General features: G+C 45.5%; 1 protein-coding gene across 4 annotated transcripts in view; it reads right to left on the reverse strand.

Moving 5' to 3' along the window:
• The window catches only part of MEST, a 65,288-nt gene that overhangs the window by 20,507 nt on the left and 22,012 nt on the right, over positions 1-22,769 (reverse strand). For all 4 annotated transcript variants that reach the window (XM_030216021.1, XM_030216018.1, XM_030216019.1 and 1 more), the window contains 6 exons: positions 16,529-16,665; positions 10,161-10,219; positions 8,054-8,094; positions 6,395-6,465; positions 4,521-4,622; positions 3,090-3,166 (listed from right to left, as the gene is read on the reverse strand). In XM_030216021.1, the coding sequence (XP_030071881.1) occupies positions 3,090-3,166; positions 4,521-4,622; positions 6,395-6,465; positions 8,054-8,094; positions 10,161-10,219; positions 16,529-16,665 (487 nt within the window). The remainder of the gene's footprint in view (positions 1-3,089; positions 3,167-4,520; positions 4,623-6,394; positions 6,466-8,053; positions 8,095-10,160; positions 10,220-16,528; positions 16,666-22,769) is intronic.

Genomic DNA, 22,769 nt, shown 5'->3' on the forward strand with positions numbered 1-22,769 from the left:
CAGCTGCCTGACCACCTCCTGATAAGGCCTGGACTGCTCCGGCGGGAGCTTATCGACCAGGTCCGCCAGCTGTTGCACATTGGTCCGCATGTGGATGCTCATATAGAGCAGGTAAGATTGGATGCGGGTCACGAGCATGGAGGATTGGTAGGCCTTCCTCCCAAATGAGTCCAGAGTGCGAGACTCCCGCCCCGGGGGCGCCGAGGCGGTATCCCTCGAACTCCGTGCCCTCTTGAGAGCAGAATCCACGACCGCTGAGTCATGGGGCAACTGGGGCCGCATGAGCTCTGGGTCAGAGTGGATCCTGTACTGGGACTCTGCTTTCTTGGGAATGGTGGGATTAGTTAGTGGTCGCACCCAGTTCCGGAGCAGCGTCTCCTTCAGGACATTGTGCAGCGGTACCGTGGAGGACTCTCTAGGTGGTGATGGATAGTCGAGGACCTCGAGCATCTCGGCCCTCGGCTCTTCCACAGAGACCACGGGAAAGGGAATGCTTATAGACATATCCCGCACAAAGGAGGCAAAGGAGAGACTCTCAGGAGGTGAGAGCTTCCTCTCCGGTGACGGCGTGGGGTCCGAGGGAAGGCCCGTAGACTCCTCTGAGGAGAAATATCTCGGGTCCTCCTCTTCCCCCCACGAGTCCTCATCCTCGGTATCGGACATTAGCTCATGTAGCTGCGTCCGGTACCGGGCCCGGCTCGACGTCGAGGCACCGAGGTCTCGGTGTCGTCGAGCGGTGGACTCCCGCGCCGGCGGGGACGGAGCTCCCTCCATCGACGTCGACGGGGACTCCACCTGCGTGGCTGTCGAGACCGGCACCGCAAGCGGCGGCGGTGTCGACTGCCCCGGCGCCGGGCTAGAGCTCGCCGGCGCCACAGTCATCGGCGCCGAGGGCGCAAGCACCCCCGGCGCCGGCACAGCCTGGCGCATCAGCCCTTCCAGGATCCCCGGAAGGATGGCTCTGAGGCACTCGTCCAGGCCCGCTGCCGGGAAAGGCGGTGGGGCCGGTAAGGGTGTCGGTGCCGGAAGCTGCTGGGGGCCAGGAGACGGCACCGAGGTGCCGGAACCCCGACGCGTCGGTACCTCCACCACCGACGGAGATCTCTCCTCTCTGCGATGACGCTTCGGCGTCGACTCCTCTTCAGGGTGCACCGAGGGCTCCCGGTGACGGCGCTTCTTGTCTTTTTTCCGGTGCACGTCACCGGTGCCGGAGGGCATGGAGGAGGAGGAGGTCGATCCCCCTCGGTCTCGGGGTACCGGGTCCGACAGGGTTCGGTCCCGTGGCTCACGAGTTGAGGGAGTGACCGGGGCCGACTGCCCACGCGGTCTCTGTACCCCACTCTCGCCGGCGGACCGGCGGGCCGACGGGACCTGTTCTCCTGGGGTCGCTGCCATCGGTGCCGATGTCTCGGGCATCGATACCGGTACCGAAGAACCGGTCTTCGATACCGATGCCGTCGAGGTCGACGTCGAGGGGCCGGCGCAAGTTCCAAAAAGACGGTCCCGCAGAACTTGCCTCGCAACCTGAGTCCGTTTCCGGAGACCGAGACACAAAACACACGACTTGAGATTGTGCTCCGGCCCGAGGCACTGGAGGCACCAAGCGTGGGTGTCGGTCTGCGAGATCGGCCGGCCGCAGCGACCACACTTTTTAAAACCACTCGGGACCTTCGAGGACATCGACGGAAAAATCGCGTCGGCGAAGTCAAAGTCGGCAATGGTGGCTAAAATCACACCACGAAAACTGAAACCGACCGAGCGGCCACTAGGCCGCAACGAGGCGTCCCCGCTAGAAAGCGAGGGAAAAGAAGGAGCGCGTGCTCCACACGCGCAAAATTCTTTTTTTTTTTTTTAATAAAAGAGAAAGAAGAAGAAGAAGAGGCCGAACAGGCCAAAAGCGACGATCCGCGTAAACGCGGTCGAAAAAATCCGGCGGCTGAAACGAGAGAGAGGGGAAAACACAACTCTCTCAGTCGCGGAAAAAAAGTAACTGGCGGGAGCGGTCGCGCACGGGCGGGAAGACGGCCGCGCATGCGCGGTGGGCGTGCCCTGCGTGTCGACCGTCCCGCGAAGCTTATTTCCGGTTGGTGGGGGCTGCCGCGGACGTCACCCCAGTCGTGAGAACAAGCAGCCTGCTTGTCCTCGGAGAACATTCCTTGTATGTGTCCATGGAGGGGTTATTTCCACTGAGCTTAGCACCCCCAATAATTTTGAAAAGTTGGCTCCTATGCTGCCAGGTCATCGCTGCGCAAGCGATTTCCGGGGGTTTTCTTTTGCCCCGGAAATGGCACTCACTCGGAGCGGGACTACTGCCGGTGGCCGCATCAGGCCAGCAGTAGTCCCGAAAGAGCAAGCGTTAAGCCCGTGTTGGGTTTACTGCCGCTCTGTAAAAGGGCCCCTAATTGGCTCCTTCTCACTACCTCATGGCAATCTGCAGTTTTGTTTCCCTTCAAATTTCCCTACTGTAAAAGGCATCATATCCTTGAAACATGCTAACTCTTCACTACTGTATCAAATTATTTTAATTTGGAATTCTCTTCCAACAGAAGTTAGAGGTTTAACTGATTATCATTTAGACAAGCAGTCAAAACTTTTTTTTTTTTTAGGGAATACTGTATTGATTGTTACTATTATTTTTTTTTAATGATGTTCTTTCAAATTTTGATTAGTATTTTGTACTTTCTGGGGAAATTCTCAGTCCTTTTTTGTGTCACCCGCATTGAGCTGTCAAGTATCTGCGGGAAAGTAAAGTCTTATCTAAAATATCAAGGATTAAGAACAGAAGGCGCCATCAGTCCACCCAGGCAGATAAAACAGACTAAGGCAGAAACGCGTGGGTGTTGTCACAGGGCGGAGGTCATGCATGTGCTCAGAAAGGCCTTGTAGGCTTTTCCGAGCTCTAGGAGAGCTAATCTGTCCATGGCACCAATAGATGTGTGGCTGGCTTATTCTGCTTATTCACGTAGAAGTGTTGTAACATCTGTGTCTCATCTAAAATATCAATTTTCTGCCCACATATACATTCCAATAATGCTTACTCTCTCTGCAACTAGCAAGTAAGACAGAAAATACAGAAAGGCATGACTTACATGGAACGGAAGCAGAGATCAGCGCTCCCACCCAGCGGTCTCTGTGTTTATGCCTCTGATTTATGTACTGCAAAATACTAAGGAAGACAACAAAATGACTACAGAGTCACGTAGGGGTAAGAGCTCCATTCAATCACAGCCTGCATATACACAGATATATATTTATTTTACGTTATTTTACGTTGAATTGGCGCCGGGACCAGAGGCAGCAAGAGACAGTCTGCAGCCGCTCCGGGCAGGAAAGAGGGGGCTCTTTCCTGGCGCGAAAAAAAGTCACTAGACCACCAGGACAGTACAGTAAGGGGAGGGGAGGGGAGGACACCCCTAGGCCCGCCAGCCAGAATGACCGTTTGTACGCAAATCTGGACAAACGGGCAGGCTGGCAAAACCCACCCGGCTGCCCAGCCATGTCCTCAAAAGAGGACATGTCCAGGTAAAACTGGACATATGGTAACCCAATAAGTGGACAAGCCATCCCCTTCCTTTTTCTTATTATGCATTTTAGTATTTACAGTTGTAAAGTTTCTCTCTCCCCACAATCAGAACTACTCACACCCAGTCCTCATGCCACTCAAGCTTCCATATAATGTGCTTTCAACTTCAGAAGGTCTGCAAGAGCCATCAAACTAATACAGAAAATTTAAAGGTTTCTACCCCCTGAACAGCTTGGCATCTATGCTAAAGGGAAGAGCTTAGCACTACAGCTGAGCTGAAGTCAAATTCATATTAACATAGTAGATGACGGCAGAAAAAGATCTGCACGGTCCATCTAGTCTGCCCAACAAGGTAAACTCATATGTGCTATTTCTTGTGTATACCTTACCTTGATTTGTATCTGCCATTTTCAGGACACAGACCGTAGAAGTCTTGCCCAGAACTAGCCCCATTTTCAGACCGTAGAAGTCTTGCCCAGAACTAGCCCCACCACCCAAACACCAGCCCCGCCTCCCAATCTCGGCTAAGCTTCCGAGGATCCATTCCTTCTGCACAGGATTCCTTTATGTTTACCCCACGCATGCCTGAATTCCGCTACCGTTTTCATCTCCACCACCTCCCGCGGGAGGGCATTCCAAGCATCCACCACTCTCTCCGTGAAAAAATACTTCCTGACATTTTTCTTGAGTCTGCCCCCCCTTCACTCTCATATCATGTCCTCTCATTCTACTGCCCTCCCCCATCTCCGGAAAAGGTTCGTTTGCGGATTAATACCTTTCAAATAATTGAACGTCTGTATCATATCACTTCTGTTTCTCCTTTCCTCCAAGAGAAACAGGGGTGATATGATACAGACGTTCAAATATTTGAAAGGTCAAATTCAATCTTCAAAAGACTAATAAGCTTCTTTATCAGTCAGTTTTCCACTGTGGCCCTTGGGGATGAAGAAAAACAAAAAACATTATAAGCTTAAGAAACAAATAAATGGAGCGATACCTGTCCACAACAAGGTTTCCATCGTTTATTCGAATCCCTGTCCACATCTCCCAGAGTTCTGTGTCCGAAGGCCTTGTATAGGGGCCAAAGACTGCACCAATTCTGAAAAGGTGAGACAGAAGAGTCAGCAGGTGTTCCAACAAGATAGGAAGCGGGATTGGTGTGAAGAACGAGTCCTGGTCCCTGACTGGTGCAGAATGCACGACGTGAAAGCAGAAGTAATGAGGACGCCATTCAGCATGCTACCGCCAACATTTGTGAGAGCAGAAGAAGTCTGTGCCCTCTGAATTTCTGAAGTAAGAGTGTGGACAGAGATGATTTTTTTTTGGATGTTAAAGTTGATTGCGATTTATTTGTATTATTACAGATTGAGCTCCTGCTTTAAGTACGCCGCAAGTGCCTGAGGCAGAAGATGAATATTCATGAGAAAGATTTGAATGCACTCCTCTACTGCATGCAAATCTAATCTCATGAATATTCATTGTAGATATACTGAAAACCTGACTGGCTGGGGTGCCTCCAGGACCAGGTTTGGGAACCACTGGCCTAGGAGGTAAGAGCTCTCGTGTTATCTGTGCACTAACTGGTTAGCACAGGAACACCCACTCTCCACCCCTGACATACCCCCTCAAAAAAAATGTTCTGCATGGTTAGCACGTGAAGATTGGAAATCAGCACAGGATGCCCAAGTGCAACCTACAACCCTAAACACTTTACTGGTCAGGCTGAATGGATTATGTTAGGCTTTCTCTTGCCATCATTTACAACTACATTCCTCAAAATCTACTGACTTAAGCCATCCATCCCATACAGCCTTTTTCTGAAAACAGCACCCAAAACATGTCCCAGTTATACTTAAAACTAGAACTGCAGTTTGAATAAAAATTGTTAACTGTGATTAATTGGACAATTAAAGGTAACCCTCCACTGCCCCAGGTATATAATATGTAAACCACTTTGACTGTAACCATAAGTACATAAGTATTGCCATACTGGGAAAGACCAAAGGTCCATCAAGCCCAGCATCCTGTTTCCAACAGTGGCCAATCCAGATCACATATACCTGGCAAGATCCCCAAAAAGTATACTACCACAGAAAGGTAGTATATCAAATCCCATCCTTCCTCCCTCTCACTCCTAGATCCAACATCTCTCCCTTTTCTCTTCCTTCCCTCCCTCTCTCCTCTTCTCCCAGGTCCATTATCTTTCTTCCCTTCCATTGTTCTCTCCCTCCCTCCCTCCACCCCATGAGCAGCAACAGCACCACCAAGCTCTTCTTGTGGCTGCTGGAGCTCACCATCTCAGTCATAGCTTCCACTGGTGACCCTCCAGTTCTGCAGCTCACTCCCCTCCTGCCCCCCCTCGCTAGTCTACCATAAAAGGTGGTCTTCTGTTGGTCCCACAGCAGTGGCAGCGTTGCACATATACTGCCTGTGGCCTGCTCCAAAGCTGTCCCTCTGGCAAAGCAATCATTAATGCATTAATCGCAGAGTTAACTGCAGTTAACTTGTAGCCCTACTTAAAACTCTTTACATAAGATGCCACAGTGTGATCCTACGGGAGACTATTTCACAGTTTCATCACTTGGACCAAAAAGCTTCTAAATTAATTTATCCTTAAATTGATGTCACCTTTGTCTATTGATGCTAAGATTTTTATTTGCCTCTATGTACAACTCTTTAATGTTTACACACCCTTCCACATTTTACCCCCTTTTCTCACCTGTATCATCTGTAAGAGCTACAAAAAGCTATTCCATATAAACAAAAAGCAAAGAATGGGAGTCTGGTGTGAATCTCAGTACTCTCTCCTCTCCTTCTCATTTGGCCACTCGTGGGGGGAGGGGGGAGATTTTAAATCTAACCCAAACTCACCCTTTGGAGAATATGGGGTAGTTAATCAGCCTCGTTAGGATGGGAGACAGCACTCCGCTGTCTTTCAGCAACTGTTTGAGGAAAAGAGGGAAAAAGATAAAACATAGCAAACTGCTCAGCTCAGAAGGGAAGGGATTTTGAATTTAGATCACACCTTTTTTTCAGTTGTAATTCAAGGTGAGTTACATTCAAGATAAGTAGGTATTACCTAAGGCAATGGAGGGCGAACGGATTTGCCCATGATCACAAGAATCTCCAGTGGGATTTGAACCCTGGCTTCCCCAGTTCTCAGCCCGCTGCTATACCTTATTAGGTTCCCTCTCAGATGTACCTGAAATGAATTCCAATCCCCTTAGTCACTGTTGGCAGATCATAACTATTTGGAATCCCCAGTCTGGCCAGCTGCACTCCTCTTCAGGGCTCATCGCCACCCTCTGCACCCATGGAGCTCTCCTAGCTGTCAGCCATACAAGCTTGACCAAGAAATGTTATGTGTTGAGGCTCCCCATGAAAGCGCATACACTAATTACTAACCAAGTCAGATGGAGAAGGAATACACTGGGAAGCTGAAGGTAGAAGACAAAAATCTGCGACACCAAAAAGTGGCACAATACTTCAGAGTCTGTCCCTCTAGATACAAAGACTCACTTCAAGAACTGTATGACCCAGGGGGCATTGGTGTGCTGGAGCAGGCTCTCACAGGCTCTCGAGAGCCGTTTGTTAAGTTTTTAAGAATTTTGGGAGCCGGTTCTCCATGGCTACTTTAACAAATGGATCCCAAAATGTGGGCTTGGGCCCCTCCTGAATTCTCTTTTACTTTGCTGGCGACAGAGAGCCCCCTGTTAACAATTTACCAGCACACCCGTGGGGCTAGCACATGGATACACAGCCTGCAACTTTTAGGACTGGATGATTCATGCAATGGGCATAGGAATATAGGGGACAGATGTTCAGCCAATGGTGGTCAGCATTTTTTTTTTTAGCCACCAGCGGGACCGTCCTTCCATGTTAAACTGTACAGCGCTGCGTAACCCTAGTAGCGCTTGAGAAATGTTAAGTAGTAGTAGTAGTGGTTTATGCAGCTGCGCTCTCTCTTATGTGGTTAATGCGATATTCAGCACTTCACATAAGCAACACCGCAAAAAGATAGGACTGACTTTTATGCAGTCTGATACGGCTGCTAAAAACTTAAACATAAGTGCAGACTCCGCCCCTTAACCGTCCACAAAATAGAGTTTGAATTTAGCAGTCAGTGGCAGAAACCCGTTAAGTGCTGCTGAGCATCAGCAGAGAGCCCTGCACAGGAGCCGTTTCTGGCTGGTTCAGTCACTGACTATCAACCCCCATAAAGTCTAAGCCTCTGTGACTGACTGGCTCTTGGACTAGCACAAGGAAACAGAACATTTCCTCTGTAGGTCACAAGCAACTACACAAGCAACTACATAGTTACACAAGGTTTCTAGCACATGGTCTGTACTTTGATAAGAAAAAGGCTGCAACTCAAGAGTGTAAGCAAGGAAAGGGTCATGTTCCTGTACAAAAGGATGATCTGTGTCTTGCATATTAATCCAGTAATGCATAAAGGAGCAGCCCTGTGATTATGTCCTGGCCCAACACCCATCTGATTCAGCAAAAATAAAGCCCGTGCCAGCTGCATACCTTTTGAAGAAGCCTGGGTTGATATATTTCGGGGAAAATACCTAAAGCGATTGAAAGACAAAATCAGATGTAAAAACAGCCCTAAATCACTTAACATTCCTGCACTTCACTAGCACATACACAAATAAGGTCTGTCTCCGAGGCAGCCCCAGGCAGGACAATTCCAATATTAGAGCTCCTCAAAGCAGCAGGCCATTAGTCGTAAGCTCGAAGGGACCGATATTTAAAATGGATTTTAAATGGCAAGAAAAGGCTTCTAGCTGTTTCACCTGTCCGGGGCTAACTGGGCAAATTCAAGAGAACTTGACCAGTGACACTGATAATGTCCAGTTAGCACCAGAGCCAAAACCAGCTATTTTGGAGGCATTCCAGGGGGCAGAGTCAGCACTTAACTGGCTAAGGTAACCATATAAACAGGACCACATAAAAGTCAGTTCTATTTTCATGCGGTTAACCACAGCCGGTTAAGTGCTGAATATTGCACTTTACCAGCATTGTTTTTGCTGTCCCTTTGTATCTGGAAATTCAATGCCAGAGCCCTGATGGCCTTGCATTGAATTTCTGGAAGCAACGCCAGCAAAAATGCTGACTACTGCTGGTTGAATATTGGGCCCACAGTTGTTTCCTTTAAGCAGTCCATAATAAAAGCATTCTCCCCCCGAAGATGACATTTTTCATTTAACCGGGTGAAAAATCATCATCAGACTTTAGCTAGGAGGAGACATTCATAGGGCAATGGTTTAAAAGTTAGCAGAGGAAAACAGTACCCACACACCCAACATTAGGGGCGTAGCCAGACCTTGAGGTGGGAGCAGGGCCGCTGAGAGACTGAGCCGGGCCCGGGGCAAGGCCGCCCCCAGGGCCCCCTCCAATCGCTACCACTGTCGCTTCCCTCTCTTGCTCTCAGGCCGCTGGCGCTGCAGTCCCCGGTCTCACCTGCCTGCCCTCGGCTCCGTTGACAGCCCCCCACCGTCCGCCACCGGGCCCCCCCTGCATTCAAATCGGCAGCACCTCACCTCCGTGTGAAAAGCGGCAGGATTGCCTCCCTTCGGGCCCTCCCTCACTGTGCCCTGCCCTCGTGGAAACAGGACAATATATCAGACGAGGGCGGGACACAGTGAGGGAGGGCCCGAAGGGAGGTGATCCTGCCGCTTTCACACAGAGGCGAGGCGCTGCCGATTTGAATGCAGGGGGCCCGGTGGCGGATGGAGGGGGGCTGTCAACGGAGCCGAGGGCGGGCAGGTGAGACCGGGAACTGCTGCGCCGGCAGCCTGGGAGCAGGAGGAGAGAGATCCCAGCGCCAGGCCCCCCTTGGAGGCCCAGGGAATTTTGTCCCCCCCTGCCCCCTCTCTCAGCGGCCCTGGGTGGGAGGGGGCACATTTTGGTCGCTGCAGTTGAGTGATTTGCAGAACTTCAATCAGTGACAACTACGGCTACTGCTGTCACCGAGATCAGTCAAACCCAGGGCAAACCTCCGCTGCAGCAGAGACCAGCTAACCAGGGTAGGGAGAGAATACAGGGTAGGGAGAGAATACAAGGAAAGTGTAATTGTTGTGATTAGGATTTTAGAGGAAATCTCAAGGGCAGACGTTTAATGCATTAATCTGTACTTACAGATGTCTGAATCCCGTAATGAGTTTGGAAAATATTAGAATGTTATTCAAACTGTTTTAGACTGTGGTAGGGAATGCCAAAATAATCTCTGTATACCACTGACATGTTATCATCCTATATAATAAAACTCACCCTCAACGTTCTGAGGACACTGACGTCACTGTCAGTTCATCCGGGCACTTCCTTCCGGTTCGAAGGGTTCGTGGTGGTGAAGCCACCGAAATTACTGTGTTGGGGCCCCGCCCTCGCGTCAAACGTGATGACGTCGAGGGCGGAGCAATGGCGTCAGTGGCTTCACAACCGACTCAGCACATTGAAGGTGGCGTTGGCGTGCGTTGACGAGGTCCGCAACAATGGCGGTCAGTGCCTTCACAACGCTGAAGGGGTGAGCAGGGGGGGGTGTTCGGGAGGAAAACCTTGCTAGCGCCCGTTTCATTTGCGCCTGAAACGGGCATGTTTTACTAGTTATTTATAAAGCAAAATAAATAGTTACCTCCATTAGATAAACAGAGGCTGCTGATTGTGATGTGTCCAGTCTTGTTGTAGTCAAACCTAGAAAGGGATTAAAAGAGAAATCAGATTGTCATCGCTAGTGAAATAATCCTCAACACAAGTTAAAAAGAATGAAGAGGACAGAAATGTGTATTAAGTGATTATGGGTAGATGTCCTAAGGTGATGACATACTGGCTCATTTCAATACATGAAGTGGGAGTTTTGCTTTTTATATCCCATCACATAACATAATGAGACCTCCTGTCCTCCGTTCATCTGCACATTCTCTCCTCCCATCATTTCTCCACCACTTCCTCCATAAGAACATAAGCATGGCCATACTGGAATAAATCATAGGTCCATCAAGCCCAGCATCATGTTTCCAACAGTGGCCAATCCAGGTTACAAGTATCTGGCAAGATCCCAAAACAGTACAATACATTTTATGCTGCTTATCCTAGAAATATTCAAAAAGTAAGAAAAATGGCAATGCTCCACCCTATTAAACTTGTAAAAATACACAACCGTAGATAGGCAGAGCAATTTACTGCAACAATGATAAATTTATTTATTAATAAAGGGGCATCTCATACTGTCACATAGACACAGTGTCATGCTTATATCCAGCTTTTACAATTTATTTATTTTATTTTATTTATTGCATTTGTATCCCACATTATCCCACCTCTTTGCAGGCTCAATGTGGCTTACAATAAATCGATCTTGGTGGTGATAGATTAGAACGTAGTCACATTGTTACATAAAGATGTTGAATAATGTATTAGAGTTTAAAGCAAGCAGATATTATAAGAATAGATCTGAGTAAAGATGTGGGAGATGTATACATTTGTAATTGATATTCTGTATGGTATGCCTTTTTAAAAAGATGGGTCTTCAGTGTGTTCGAAAATTTGTTAATTCGTAGATCCCTCTTAGGTTTTGCGGCAGTGCGTTCCATAGCTTGGCACTCAAGTAGGTGAAGTTTGCTGCATGTGTAAGTTTGTATTTTAGACTTTTGCAGCTTGGGAGATGAAGATTAAGGAACGTGCGGGCTGATCTTTTGGCGTTCCTTGTCAGTAAGTCTATCAGGTTTGACATATACGCTGGGGCGTCTCCATGGATGATTTTGTGAACTAGTGTACAAATCTTAAACGTAATGCGTTCTTTGAGTGGGAGCCAGTGTAGCCTTGCTCGCAATGGTTTAGCACTTTCATATTTTGCTTTTCCGAATATAAGTCTGGCTGCTGTGTTCTGGGCTGTTTGGAGTTTCTTGATTGATTGTTCTTTGCAGCCAGCGTATAGTGCATTACAGTAGTCCAGGTGGCTGAGCACCATTGATTGTACCAAGTTACGGAAGACTGTCATTGGGAAGTACTGTTTTACTCTTTTTAATTTCCACATTGAGTGGAACATCTTCTTGGTTGTGTTGTTCGTATGACTCTCAAGTGTTAGATGACGGTCGATGGTCACTCCTAGGATTTTTAAGGTGTCCGATATAGGGAGTGTCAGATTTGGTGTGTTTACGGTGGTGAATTTGTTCATATTGTGTTGAGAAGTGAGTATTAAGCATTGGGTTTTTTCTGCATTGAGTTTGAGCTTGAATGCATCCGCCCATGAGTGCATGATGTGTAGACTTTGGTTGATATCGTTGGAGATTTCTTGTAGATCCTGTTTGAATGGGATGTAAATCGTTATGTCGTCTGCGTATATATATGGGTTGAGGTGTTGGTTGGATAGTAGTTTAGCCAGAGGTATCATCATTAGATTGAATAAAGTCGGCGAGAGGGGGGATCCCTGTGGAACGCCACATTCAGGTGTCCATGTGGCAGATGTAGTCGAGTTGGATATCACTTGGTACGATCTTGTGGTGAGGAATCCTTTAAACCAGTTAAGAACATTGCCTCTGATTCCGAAGTATTCGAGGAGATGTAGTACAATGCTGTGGTCGACCATATCGAAAGCGCTGGACATGTCGAATTGTAGAAGTAGTAAGTTATTGCCAGTAGCGATTAGTTGTCTAAATTTGCACACGAGAATGACTAGTACTGTTTCAGTACTGTGGTTAGCACGAAAACCTGATTGGGAATCATGGAGTATTGAGAACTTATTTAAGTAATCAGTTAGTTGTTTGGTTACCATTCCTTCCGTTAGTTTGGTTAATAGGGGGATAGATGCTACTGGTCTGTAGTTAGTAAGTTCGCTAGCATTTTTCTTTGCATCTTTGGGTATGGGTGTGAGTAGGATATTTCCTTTCTCCTTTGGGAAGAAACCATTTTGTAGCATGTAGTTCAGATGTTCTGTGAGGTCTGCTATAAATTGTTGAGGAGCGAATGTTATGAGGTTGTTGGGACATATGTCTAATTTACAGTGAGATTTGGCATCTCTCGAGCGTTTGGGAGATGCTGCCTTCTGATACTGTCTCGAAGTTTGTCCAAGTTCTGTCCGCAGGGTATACGCCAGAGTCTGGGTCTAGGCAGTCGAGGATTGTGGTGTAGTCGATGGTGCTGCTAGGTATTTGTCGTCGTAGTTTTACGATTTTCTCATTGAAGTATTTCGTGAGGCTGTCTGCTGTTGGTGTCTCTGTATTGTTAGATGTGACCGGTGTGGTGTCTAGTAATTTGTTCACTAGTTGGAAGAGTTTGTGTGTGTCTTTGTAATTTGGTCCGATTATGGTTTTGTAGTAAGTTCTTTTAGTTTGTCTTATGGTGTATTTGTATTTCCTATGTAATTGTTTCCAGGCTTCGTATGTGGAGTTGTTTTTTTTGTTTGTTCCATGCTCGTTCCAGTCTTCTAACTTGTGTTTTAAGCTTTTTCAGGTCTTCGTTAAACCATGGTAGTGAATTCTTTCTATGTGAGGTTCTGGTTTGGATCGGGGCTATGTCATCTAGTATGTGCTTGCATCTTTTATCCCATTCTTGGAAAAATTGGTGTGTATCAGTTTTTGTAGTCCATTCATTATCGTAGATCTGTTGCTGGGTCTATTCTTCCTCTTGTGGTGTAGGTTTTTCGTATTTGTTTATTGGGTGAGTCTTTCTTTCGCCATTGGAGGCAGAGTTTTGCTTTGTGGTGGTCGGACCACGGTGTAGGTGTCCACTTTGTGTTAGTTTGTATGAGGTTTAAATCGGGATCAAATTTGTGTGTGATGATGTCTAATGTGTGTCCTTTTTTGTGGGTTGGTTGCGCGTTTGGCTTGTGGAGATCCCATAGTTGTAGAAACTCTTCACATTCTTGGGTGCTAGTTGAAGTGGGGTCTTCAAGGTGTAAGTTGATATCCCCTATGATGATAAGATTTGAGGTGGAGACACGCGTATTTGAAATAAAGTCCATGAAGTGTGTTTGGGAATCTTTCCAGTTGCCTGGTGGTCTATAGAGCAGTACTGCATTAAGGTGTTCTTGTAGGTATGGGTGATTGATTCTGACCGAGGCAATTTCAAGCTGAGGCGTGATGGATTCAGCTGTGGTTGTGATAGTGAATTAGGATTTGTATATTATAGCTAGACCCCCTCCTCTTTTTCCATTTCTTGTCCAGTGGATGATTTTGTATCCTGGTGGGCATAGATCTAAGATTATGGTGACTTTGAGATCGTGGATCCATGTTTCGGTTATGAATAGGAGGTCAAGATTGTCTGTTGTGATCCAGTCTGTTAAAGTTGCTGTCTTGCTGACAACCGATCTTGCGTTTGTGTATCCTATTTGGATTGGTGTATAGGATTCGGCGTTAGGTGAGTGCATGTTGATTCTTAGTAATTGTCTGTTGCCTTGGTATTTGGTTTTATGTCATGTCCTTTCTTCCCTTTCTGTCGGTTATTTCCGTGTGTGTTTGTTTTCCCTTTTAGTTGGTTGTTATCTTTTAGGTCTGGTGGGTTGTGATTGAGTTGTTTGTGAGGTAATTGTGACTCTGTATAATCATAGACTGCCCCCGACCACCAGTAGTGCACACTATTTGCTTATGGTGAATCACCTATTCCTGTATTTAAATATCGTTGTGCTCACATCAAATCATTTTTTAAAATTTTTCATGCACTACTGTTGAAATTCTAAAAATAAAAAAAGCTTTGCCACTGTAGCACTGTTGCTGTAAACTTGATTATGATGCAAATAATCGTCGTATCTTAATGTTACTGGAAGCTGCAAGCCACATTTTGATGACCTTAAATCTTTTGCGCTTCCAGGGTTTCGCTTGTCAACTTTGATTCTATTTCCGGAATCTTTGCCAGCCAGAGATAGAATCAAAGTTGACAAGCGAAACCCTGGAAGCGCAAAAGATTTAAGATCATCAAAATGTGGCTTGCAGCTCCCAGTAACATTAAGATAAGTCAATTATTTGCATCATAATCAAGTTACAGCAACAGTGCTACAGTGGCAAAGCTTTTTTTATTTTTAGAATTTCAACAGTAGCGCACGAAAAATTAAAAAAATAATTTGATGTGAGCACAACGATATTTAAATACAGGAATAGGTGATTCACCATAAGCAAATAGTGTGCATTACTGGTGGTCGGGGGCAGTCAATGATTATACAGAGTCACAATTGTAAAAGCTGGATATAAGCATGACACAGTGTGTCTATGTGACAGTATGAGATGCCCCTTTATTAATAAATAATTTATCATTGCTGCAGTGAATTGCTCTGCCTACCTACAGTTGTGTATCCTAGAAATAAGCAGTGGATTTTCCCCAAGGCCATCTTAATAACAGTTTATGGACTTTTCTTTTAGGAAGTTATCCAAAACTTCTAAGCTAACTGCTTTTACCACATTCTCTGGCAACAAATCCCAGAGTTTAATTACATGTTAAGTAAAGAAACATGTTCTCCGATTTTGGGGAAAGATTTTTGTTTCCTCACCACAATGGCAGAGTCACTAACTCTCCCCTCCCTTAGGTACAGACCCTGACTGCGCTGCTCCTGTGCTTCTGGGAGCGACAAAAAGCTTCACTAACTTTAACCTCTAAATGACACTTTTCCCACAATCCCTGCATATGTATTGTGACTGAGGATGAAGGATGTTTACTCTGGAAAGGTGATTGATGGGTCTCTAATAAGAACTGGATTAGGGTGTCAAAAACAATATGTCCAGAACTGGCTCAGCCTTTGTACATGCTTGAAAAATTAAGGGCCCAATATTTAAAAAAAAAAAAACTACAAAGACTGAGCTCTCAAATTTGAGCCTATTTTCAACTGAATATGTGTCTTAATTTAGGAGCTTAAAAGTTATGTTATGCGTATAGATATTAGGCCTGCCATTCATTTGCCTAAAGCCTAGTGCTGAAAACCAGTGCTAAGCTACTACCTATGTTTCCCTGCCCTAAATCCACCATTCTAGCTACCTTTTTTATGCTCCTAAAATTAGGATTTCAGTGAAATTTTGAGTTGACGGTTATGCACTCAGCCCTAGTAAGTTTTCAAAGAGGACAACTTATTAGGTCCAAAGTTCAATCTCTCTATAACAAGTGAAATGACAACTCTCCTCCACACAGTAGGATAGAACTGAACTGGAACAGGCTGTCCCTTCTGACATGAAGTTACACAGTCACCCTGCTGGGGGGGGGGGGGGTGGGGTGACAAAGGTACTCTAACCTGTGTTAATGCAACTAATATTCAGTCATGTTTTTGTGTGTCCAACATATCCTGTGAACTCTTCATTACGTAAGATCAACTGATAAACATATAATCAGACACCCAGATAACCCTTTGGGACACATTAACAATTCCAGGGTGTTTCTATGTTATTTTTTTTAAGATCTTAATGCAAATCATACAAGGAAATTTACTTGCACTTAATTCAAAATGCACATAAAATCCTACAGCCATACTCAAGCAACTCTAAGCAACAGCCATTAGGACAAGCATTCTTCTTTTATTGATGCACTTCTCCATATACTGAATGTTACGAAACACCTAGCCACCCGCCTGAGGTTGCCCCACGGCCACTTTTTTTTTTTTTTTAGTTACATTTGTACCCCGCACTTTCCCACTCATGGCAGGCTCAATGCAGCTTACAGGTACTTATTTGTACCTGGGGCAATGGAGGGTTAAAGTGACTTGCCCAGAGTCACTTAGAGGGTCTATCCCCAACACAGCTCAGGTCCACCTGCACCTGCTGCTTGTGCTCTACACTAGCACCCTCCTCCCACCGACTGGGTCACAACCGCCTCTGGGTGAGTCCCCAAGCTGTCAAATTATCCCCAGTGATTTCTAGGTTACTGGGGCCACGCTCCCAGTGGTCCCAGAGTTCCCAGAAAGCACTCACAGACCCAACACACAAACCACCAGGATTCTTTATCAGTCCAAACAGGGCGAACAAACAATTATGTTTATTCTCATAAAAATATTGAAGGATGCCAAAGTTTCCTGCTTGTGGCACTAACCTGTGGAGTAGCTCCTGAGCCACTGTGTCCCCATAGTCATGAGACAAGAGGTTCACTTTCTGGTTCTGAAGACCCAGATGCCCCAGTAGAGCTTCTACGATTCTGGCCTGCTCAAAGATAGAATAGTTGTGCATCTTCTGTAAAAGGAAAATAATGAAAACAAACACAGATGCAATCTTACTGGCTGCAGGTTTCTTAATCCTCATCAGAATAAGAGGTATCAGCCCACTAGATGCAGCCCAAAACCAAGCTTTCAGGCTCGATTAGTATGCGGGTATTAAACAACCCTGGAGTAGATGGTTTTTTTGCTCTTCAGGACCATGGCACTGAAAGATAGCATGCATGGCTGTCCTGAAATTCTGCACAACTGGTCAGTAGAGAAAGCTCTAGTGAGGGCATGGAAAGACAGAGGGGATACCACTTGTAGGCAAAGCTTGCTGGGAGGTGTAGTCCAAAAGGAATATGGCCTAGTGAGCCAGTAAAAGTTATTAGGAAATTGAGTATTGAATAAAGTAATGGAGAAAAAGCAATAAGCTTACAGAAAAGAAATCAGAAAGACAGCGGCTGGAACTGTATCATTTTAAGAGCCCAGGCTAAGATCATAAACGTACCACTAGACTGAGCCAGAATTTCATTTTAAGAAACCTGGAGGCAATCTTTCCTCACAGTTTGGAAGTATGCTAGCTCCTATTTCTGGAATGTCTTGATGACAGACTACGGAAATGAGCGGTGAACTGTAAATACAGAACTTTTAAGTGAAAATAGAGAGCAATACTGTGCCTGTATTTCATGCCTCATCTCCATACCTTGGAACTCTTAAGGGGGAATCGAGGATGTCAATTAAATCTCTGGGAGGCCCCAGCCCTCCTCCTTCACTGCAGGCTATTTGGGATGGGAAGAGGAAGGCTGAATTAGAGAGCAGTAGTAGCTCTTTTTCCTCTCTGCTCATGCCAGCTTCAGCCCCTCCACTCTCGCTCAATGCATGATGGGAGAGGAGGGCCCAGATTAAGAAGCAGAATGGTTCTGGCCTTCTGTGATTTATCTGCTCCAGCCTCATCCCCTCCCCTCCTGTTCCTTTCAGACTGCCTGGAAGGGAAAGAGCTGGAGCAGAAAGCTGTTGAGTGATATTCCTCGTTGGAGTTTTGTATGTCCATGCCGGGGAGGGGGGGGGCTAATGTCAGGGAGGCAGGGTTGCCAGATGGAAAAAATTTTCCCCTCCCAAAACCGCACAAAGTCAAACCCCGCCTCTGACATCATTAACCCCGCCTCCGACGTCGCCTCCAACGTCAGCAGCCTGCCTCCGCGGGGCTTCTATTGGTCCAAATTGGACCAATAAAAAAAACACGCCCAACCCGCAATGCGGCCGCAAAAAAGCCGCCCAATTTCCCGCAACCATCAAAGATTGCCCGCAGCCGGTCACGGGAAACCCGCAGCTCTGATGGAGAAATGTGTGTATGGTGGGAGGGAATGAAGAGAGAAAGCTAATGTGAACAAAACACAAAAATTCCTTAACTCAAACATCTTTGAATTTTGTTTCTTACTGAGGAGCACTTTGGAGCCTATTTATTAAAGCACATTAAGCTTTTCCACATGAACTGCAAAACTGGCAGATAACGCAAAATTGTGTGGTAGCCTGTTCACATGTACAAATTCTATATTGTGTGACTTATTTTGCACGTGCAAACCCAATCATATTCTGCATTTCTGCGCAAAACTCAATTAGTTAACAAGTCAATCAGTGCTGATAATTGCCACTTAACAAGCAATTGGCATTAACACTGCCATTAATTAGAATTTACACACAGAACTGTCCAAGCATATTCTATAATGTGATGCGTGTAACTTCTAAGACACAGTTGAAAAGGGGGCATGGCCATGGGCATGGAATGGGTGTTTCCAAAATCTATGCACGTAGTTATATAATACACCCGGTCCGTGCCTAATTTAGGCATCTGCATTTACGCCAAGTAAAACTTGGTGTAACTGCCCGCAACTAAATTTAGTCACATTGAAGGGCGCACAGCATATTCTATAAACTACATGGAAATTCAGGTTTGTTCTATAAAGTACACCTTAATTTTTCCGTATTTTATAGAATATGCCTAGGCGTATTTCGTTTCAGTGCCGATGTTTTAGGCGTAATATATAGAATCTAGTTCTTAATGTCCTTTAGTAAAAGGACCCTTAGCTGGGGAGAGGAATTAAACTCAGCAAGGATTTCTGACCAACTCCAAAATCTAGCCATGGAGACCATTCAATATCAACTTATTATCTACATAAATGCTTCTGGTTCTGTATAGTATTTTTAGCTTATGAATTTTCAAGTGAGCTAAATCTAAACAAAAGCATCTTAAAGACTAATTGTTTCCAGCATTCTGTACATTCTCTATGCCAGCTACAAAAAAGTCGTAGCATTTCAGGATTAGCCCATTTCAAATCAGGAAAATTTTTTAAAACCAGTGTTTAATGAATTATCTGTACATTTTCTGAATCATTTGCACGTTGCTAAGTTGTTCTCTGATGGCTAAAATCCACTGATTAGGTTAGTGGAAGGGACTATTTTTCTTTTAAATAGTATTTGCCGATATACATAACTTGTTTCAGACATGCATGAGAAGTGTATAATCAGGTATATGAAAAATGGCGCATTCTGGGGGGACAATGGGTGATCAATATACCCCTTCACTCCCTCAAGCTTTTACGTCTCCACTCCATGCCCATCTCCTCCTTCCTACCAGAAGGCAGCAGGAGAGCAACCTTGCCTTCTAATCTGCTGCTCTTTCCTCTTTCCATTTCTATCTGACATCAGTGTGAAAGTGCACGGCTAATAGAGACAGATACAACTAGCAGAACTGCTCATATGCCCCCTGCCTGGAAGAGGGGAGACCATCACAACCTGGCCGATCCCCGCAACTATGAGATGGGAATTTTGCTGCTGCAAGTGGGCCTACCACAGGCCTCTTCCTTCTCCTCACAGCGGAGGGCATGTAACACTTGCTGCAATTTGTAGCCCATCACATGTTAGTACGTATGTGAAAAGTTCAGAAGGCATCTACTTTATAAGGGCCAAGTCAAGATGATTTTGTATAGTAAAAATATATACTATATATATCTAAATAATCAGACCACCAGAAGGTGGGCACCACATAACGTCATTATAGACATTTAGGGGGAAATTCTATAAATGATGCTCCAAATTAGGCGCAGAATGGTATTCTATAGTGGAAGTTCCGAGATCTGCGTTCAACTTTAGGCATGAGGAGTTGTACCAACTGAAACCAGGTGTAAATCCTGGTTTGCAAGAGATTCCCCCCCCCCCCCCCCCACACACACCAAATTCTATAACTGCACGCATTTTAAGGGAACGCCCCTGGCACACCCACGCACCTCCCAAGGCCACACCCTTTTTGCAGATTAATGTGGAAACATTTGCGCATTATTCTATAAACTGCTGAGTGTTTTTAAGTCGATCTGCCATTTCTGCCACATTTTGGCATCTTGCAGCCGTTAGAACGCTTTTTTTTTTGTTCCAACAATTCGACGCCATATAAAGAACTTCCCCCATAATCTTCAGTGATCCATTGAAACACAGGAAGATGAAGGATGTGGATTAAAATAGTTGATTTGATTTTTTTTTATTTCTCCACAAGATATTATCCCTGAGGCAGCCTGGCAAAACATACCATCGTGTCTGATTACTGGTCCTGGAATTCTGAACATTGACAAGAGTTGTGCCCAAGATAAGGTTTCTAAAAGTGGACCAATGAAGAATATACAGTGTTGGTGTCTATAATGTCATTACCTAATGGGTCCATGGAAGTGGTACCCCTTGTGCTTATCGTTTAATAAAGAGGTTGTGCTCCATCATCCTGGGACAGTGCTTTGTCACATTCCCACCTTTTTCTTTTTGTCTTTCTGGTTGCTTTCCGTGGGAGTGGACTGGTTTCTTTTGGTAGCTTTTGTATTACTTGATGCCCACATTCTGACGGCCTGATTTTATATATGTAAATAGATTTTGTATTGGGTTAGAAACAGAGAAAAATATAGGCAACTAAAGACTATATGGCCTGTCTAGTCTGCCCATCCATGTCATCTACTCTCCCCCCATCACTCCCTTAGAGATCCTACATACTTGTCTCAAGCTCTCTTGAATTCAGATACTGTTTTCACCTCCGACACTTTTACCAGGAGGCCGTTCTATGAATTCATCACCCTTTCTGTGAAGAAATATTTCCTCAGATCACTTCCGAGTCTATCCTCTTTCACCTTCATCCTATGCCCCCTCATTCCAGGGCTTCCTTTCAGTTGAAAGACTCGCCTCCTGTGCACTTATGCCATGTATGTATTTAAATTTCTCTATCATATCTCCCCTCTCCCGCCTTTCTTCCAAAGCATATATATTGAGATCTTTAAGTCTGTCCCCATATGCTTTATGACTAAGACCACTGACCATTTCAGCACATGCGCGTAATATGGAAGCCGATTGGCATGTGACCAAGGGGCAGTAAATTTGAAATCTCGTTGGTTAACTGCCATAGGCAGAAGAAGCGAAAGAATGTTGTTAGAGTGTACACTGGAGTCGTCATCGTCACGCAACTGTAAGACTAACACTGGCTGAACGAATAGAAGTTCTTAAAAAATTAGAAAACAAACAAAGTCAAGCATCTATTGCTAAAGAATATGGTGTAAATCCCAGTCAAATTTCACGTATCTTGAAGCAGAAAGACCAGCTTCTGGAAGACTGGCAAAACAATACAAATCCACAACGGAAACGAAAATGGGCAGGAAAAGCTGAGGAGGTAGAAGATGCTCTTCTTTGGTGGTTTTCTCAAGTCAGGAGCAGTTTCCTGTCAGTGGTCCACTGCTTATGGAGAAAGCAAATCAATTAGGTGAAAGTCTTGGACTAACTGAATTCAAAGCCACTGTTGGATGGTTGGAACAATGGAAGGAGAGGAACAACATAAAATTCAAGAAACAGCATGGTGAAAAACAAGACGCTGATGACTTTGGTGCTAAAAATTGGGTTGTTTCAGTTCATCCTACCATCTTGAACGAGTTTGATGAAACAGTCTCTACTGGCGAGCGATTACTGATGGAACACTTGCATTCAAACAAGTCGAAACTACAGGAAGTAAAACGTCGAAGGACCAACTGACGATCCTCCTTTCCTGCAATATGGATGGGAGAGAGAAGTTGGAACCACTCGTCAATGGAAAGAGCAAACAGCCTCATTGCTTCAAGAATGTTAAGCGACTTCCTGTGTCATTCGAGGCTAACGCAAATTCATGGATGACTGGGAAAATTTGGAGGCAGTGGCTAAAGAAGTTAGACACTAGAATGCGGGCACAAAAGCGTCAGATTTTGTTGCTTTGTGATAATTGTGCTGCACACAGTGATGATGTCAGGCTGTCTAACATCGTCTTCCTGCCACCAAACACTACCTCTCTGATCCAACCTATGAATCAGGGTATAAGGAGAAATTAGATCTTACCTGCTAATTTGCTTTCTTTTAGTCCCTCCGGACCGGACCACCTGCTGGTAGGCGTGCACAACCCATCAGTCCAATCCTGGTCCGGTACGGAGGGACGCTAAGGAATAGCCAATTTCAAATAACATTATCGGGCTCTTGTGCTACGTCGTCTGATGAGCGTTATGGATGACCAGACTGGCAAGGATAAACGTGCTGTTGAACTAGCTCGTAATCTAACACTGTTGGATTCCCTACATATGCAGAAAGAAGCCTGGAATCATGTTACACAGGCAACCATTGTGAACTGCTACAAGCGGGCAAGCTTTGTTAGGGATGTGGAGAGGGATGAAACAGATGCAGCTGTTGCAAACACATCAGATGAACAGGCTATTGACATCCCAGCCGGTGTTACTGAAGAGGAGTTTCATCACTACGTAGCTGTTGATTACAATCTAAAAACAGCTGACGACAGCACTGATGTCCAGATATGCACCTACACGCAGGCAACGGCTGATGATGAAACAGATGATAAAATGAGCAGCGAGGCACATGCTGACAAAATTCAACAACCTCCTGTCATTTTTGCAAGAGCGCTGGAGAGTCTCAACACCATGCGGGCCTATCTGGAGGCCACTGCATGTCAGTGCTATGACAGTTTTTACCGTCTGACAGACGTAGTCTATGGAACTCACAGACACAAGAGTGTACAGAGGACTATGACTGAATACTTCAAGTAAGCCTAACGTCAGTTAATGGAGACTGTATAACATC

Source organism: Microcaecilia unicolor, chromosome 10 (genome assembly GCF_901765095.1).
Source record: "Microcaecilia unicolor chromosome 10, aMicUni1.1, whole genome shotgun sequence".
NCBI lineage: Eukaryota > Metazoa > Chordata > Amphibia > Gymnophiona > Siphonopidae > Microcaecilia > Microcaecilia unicolor.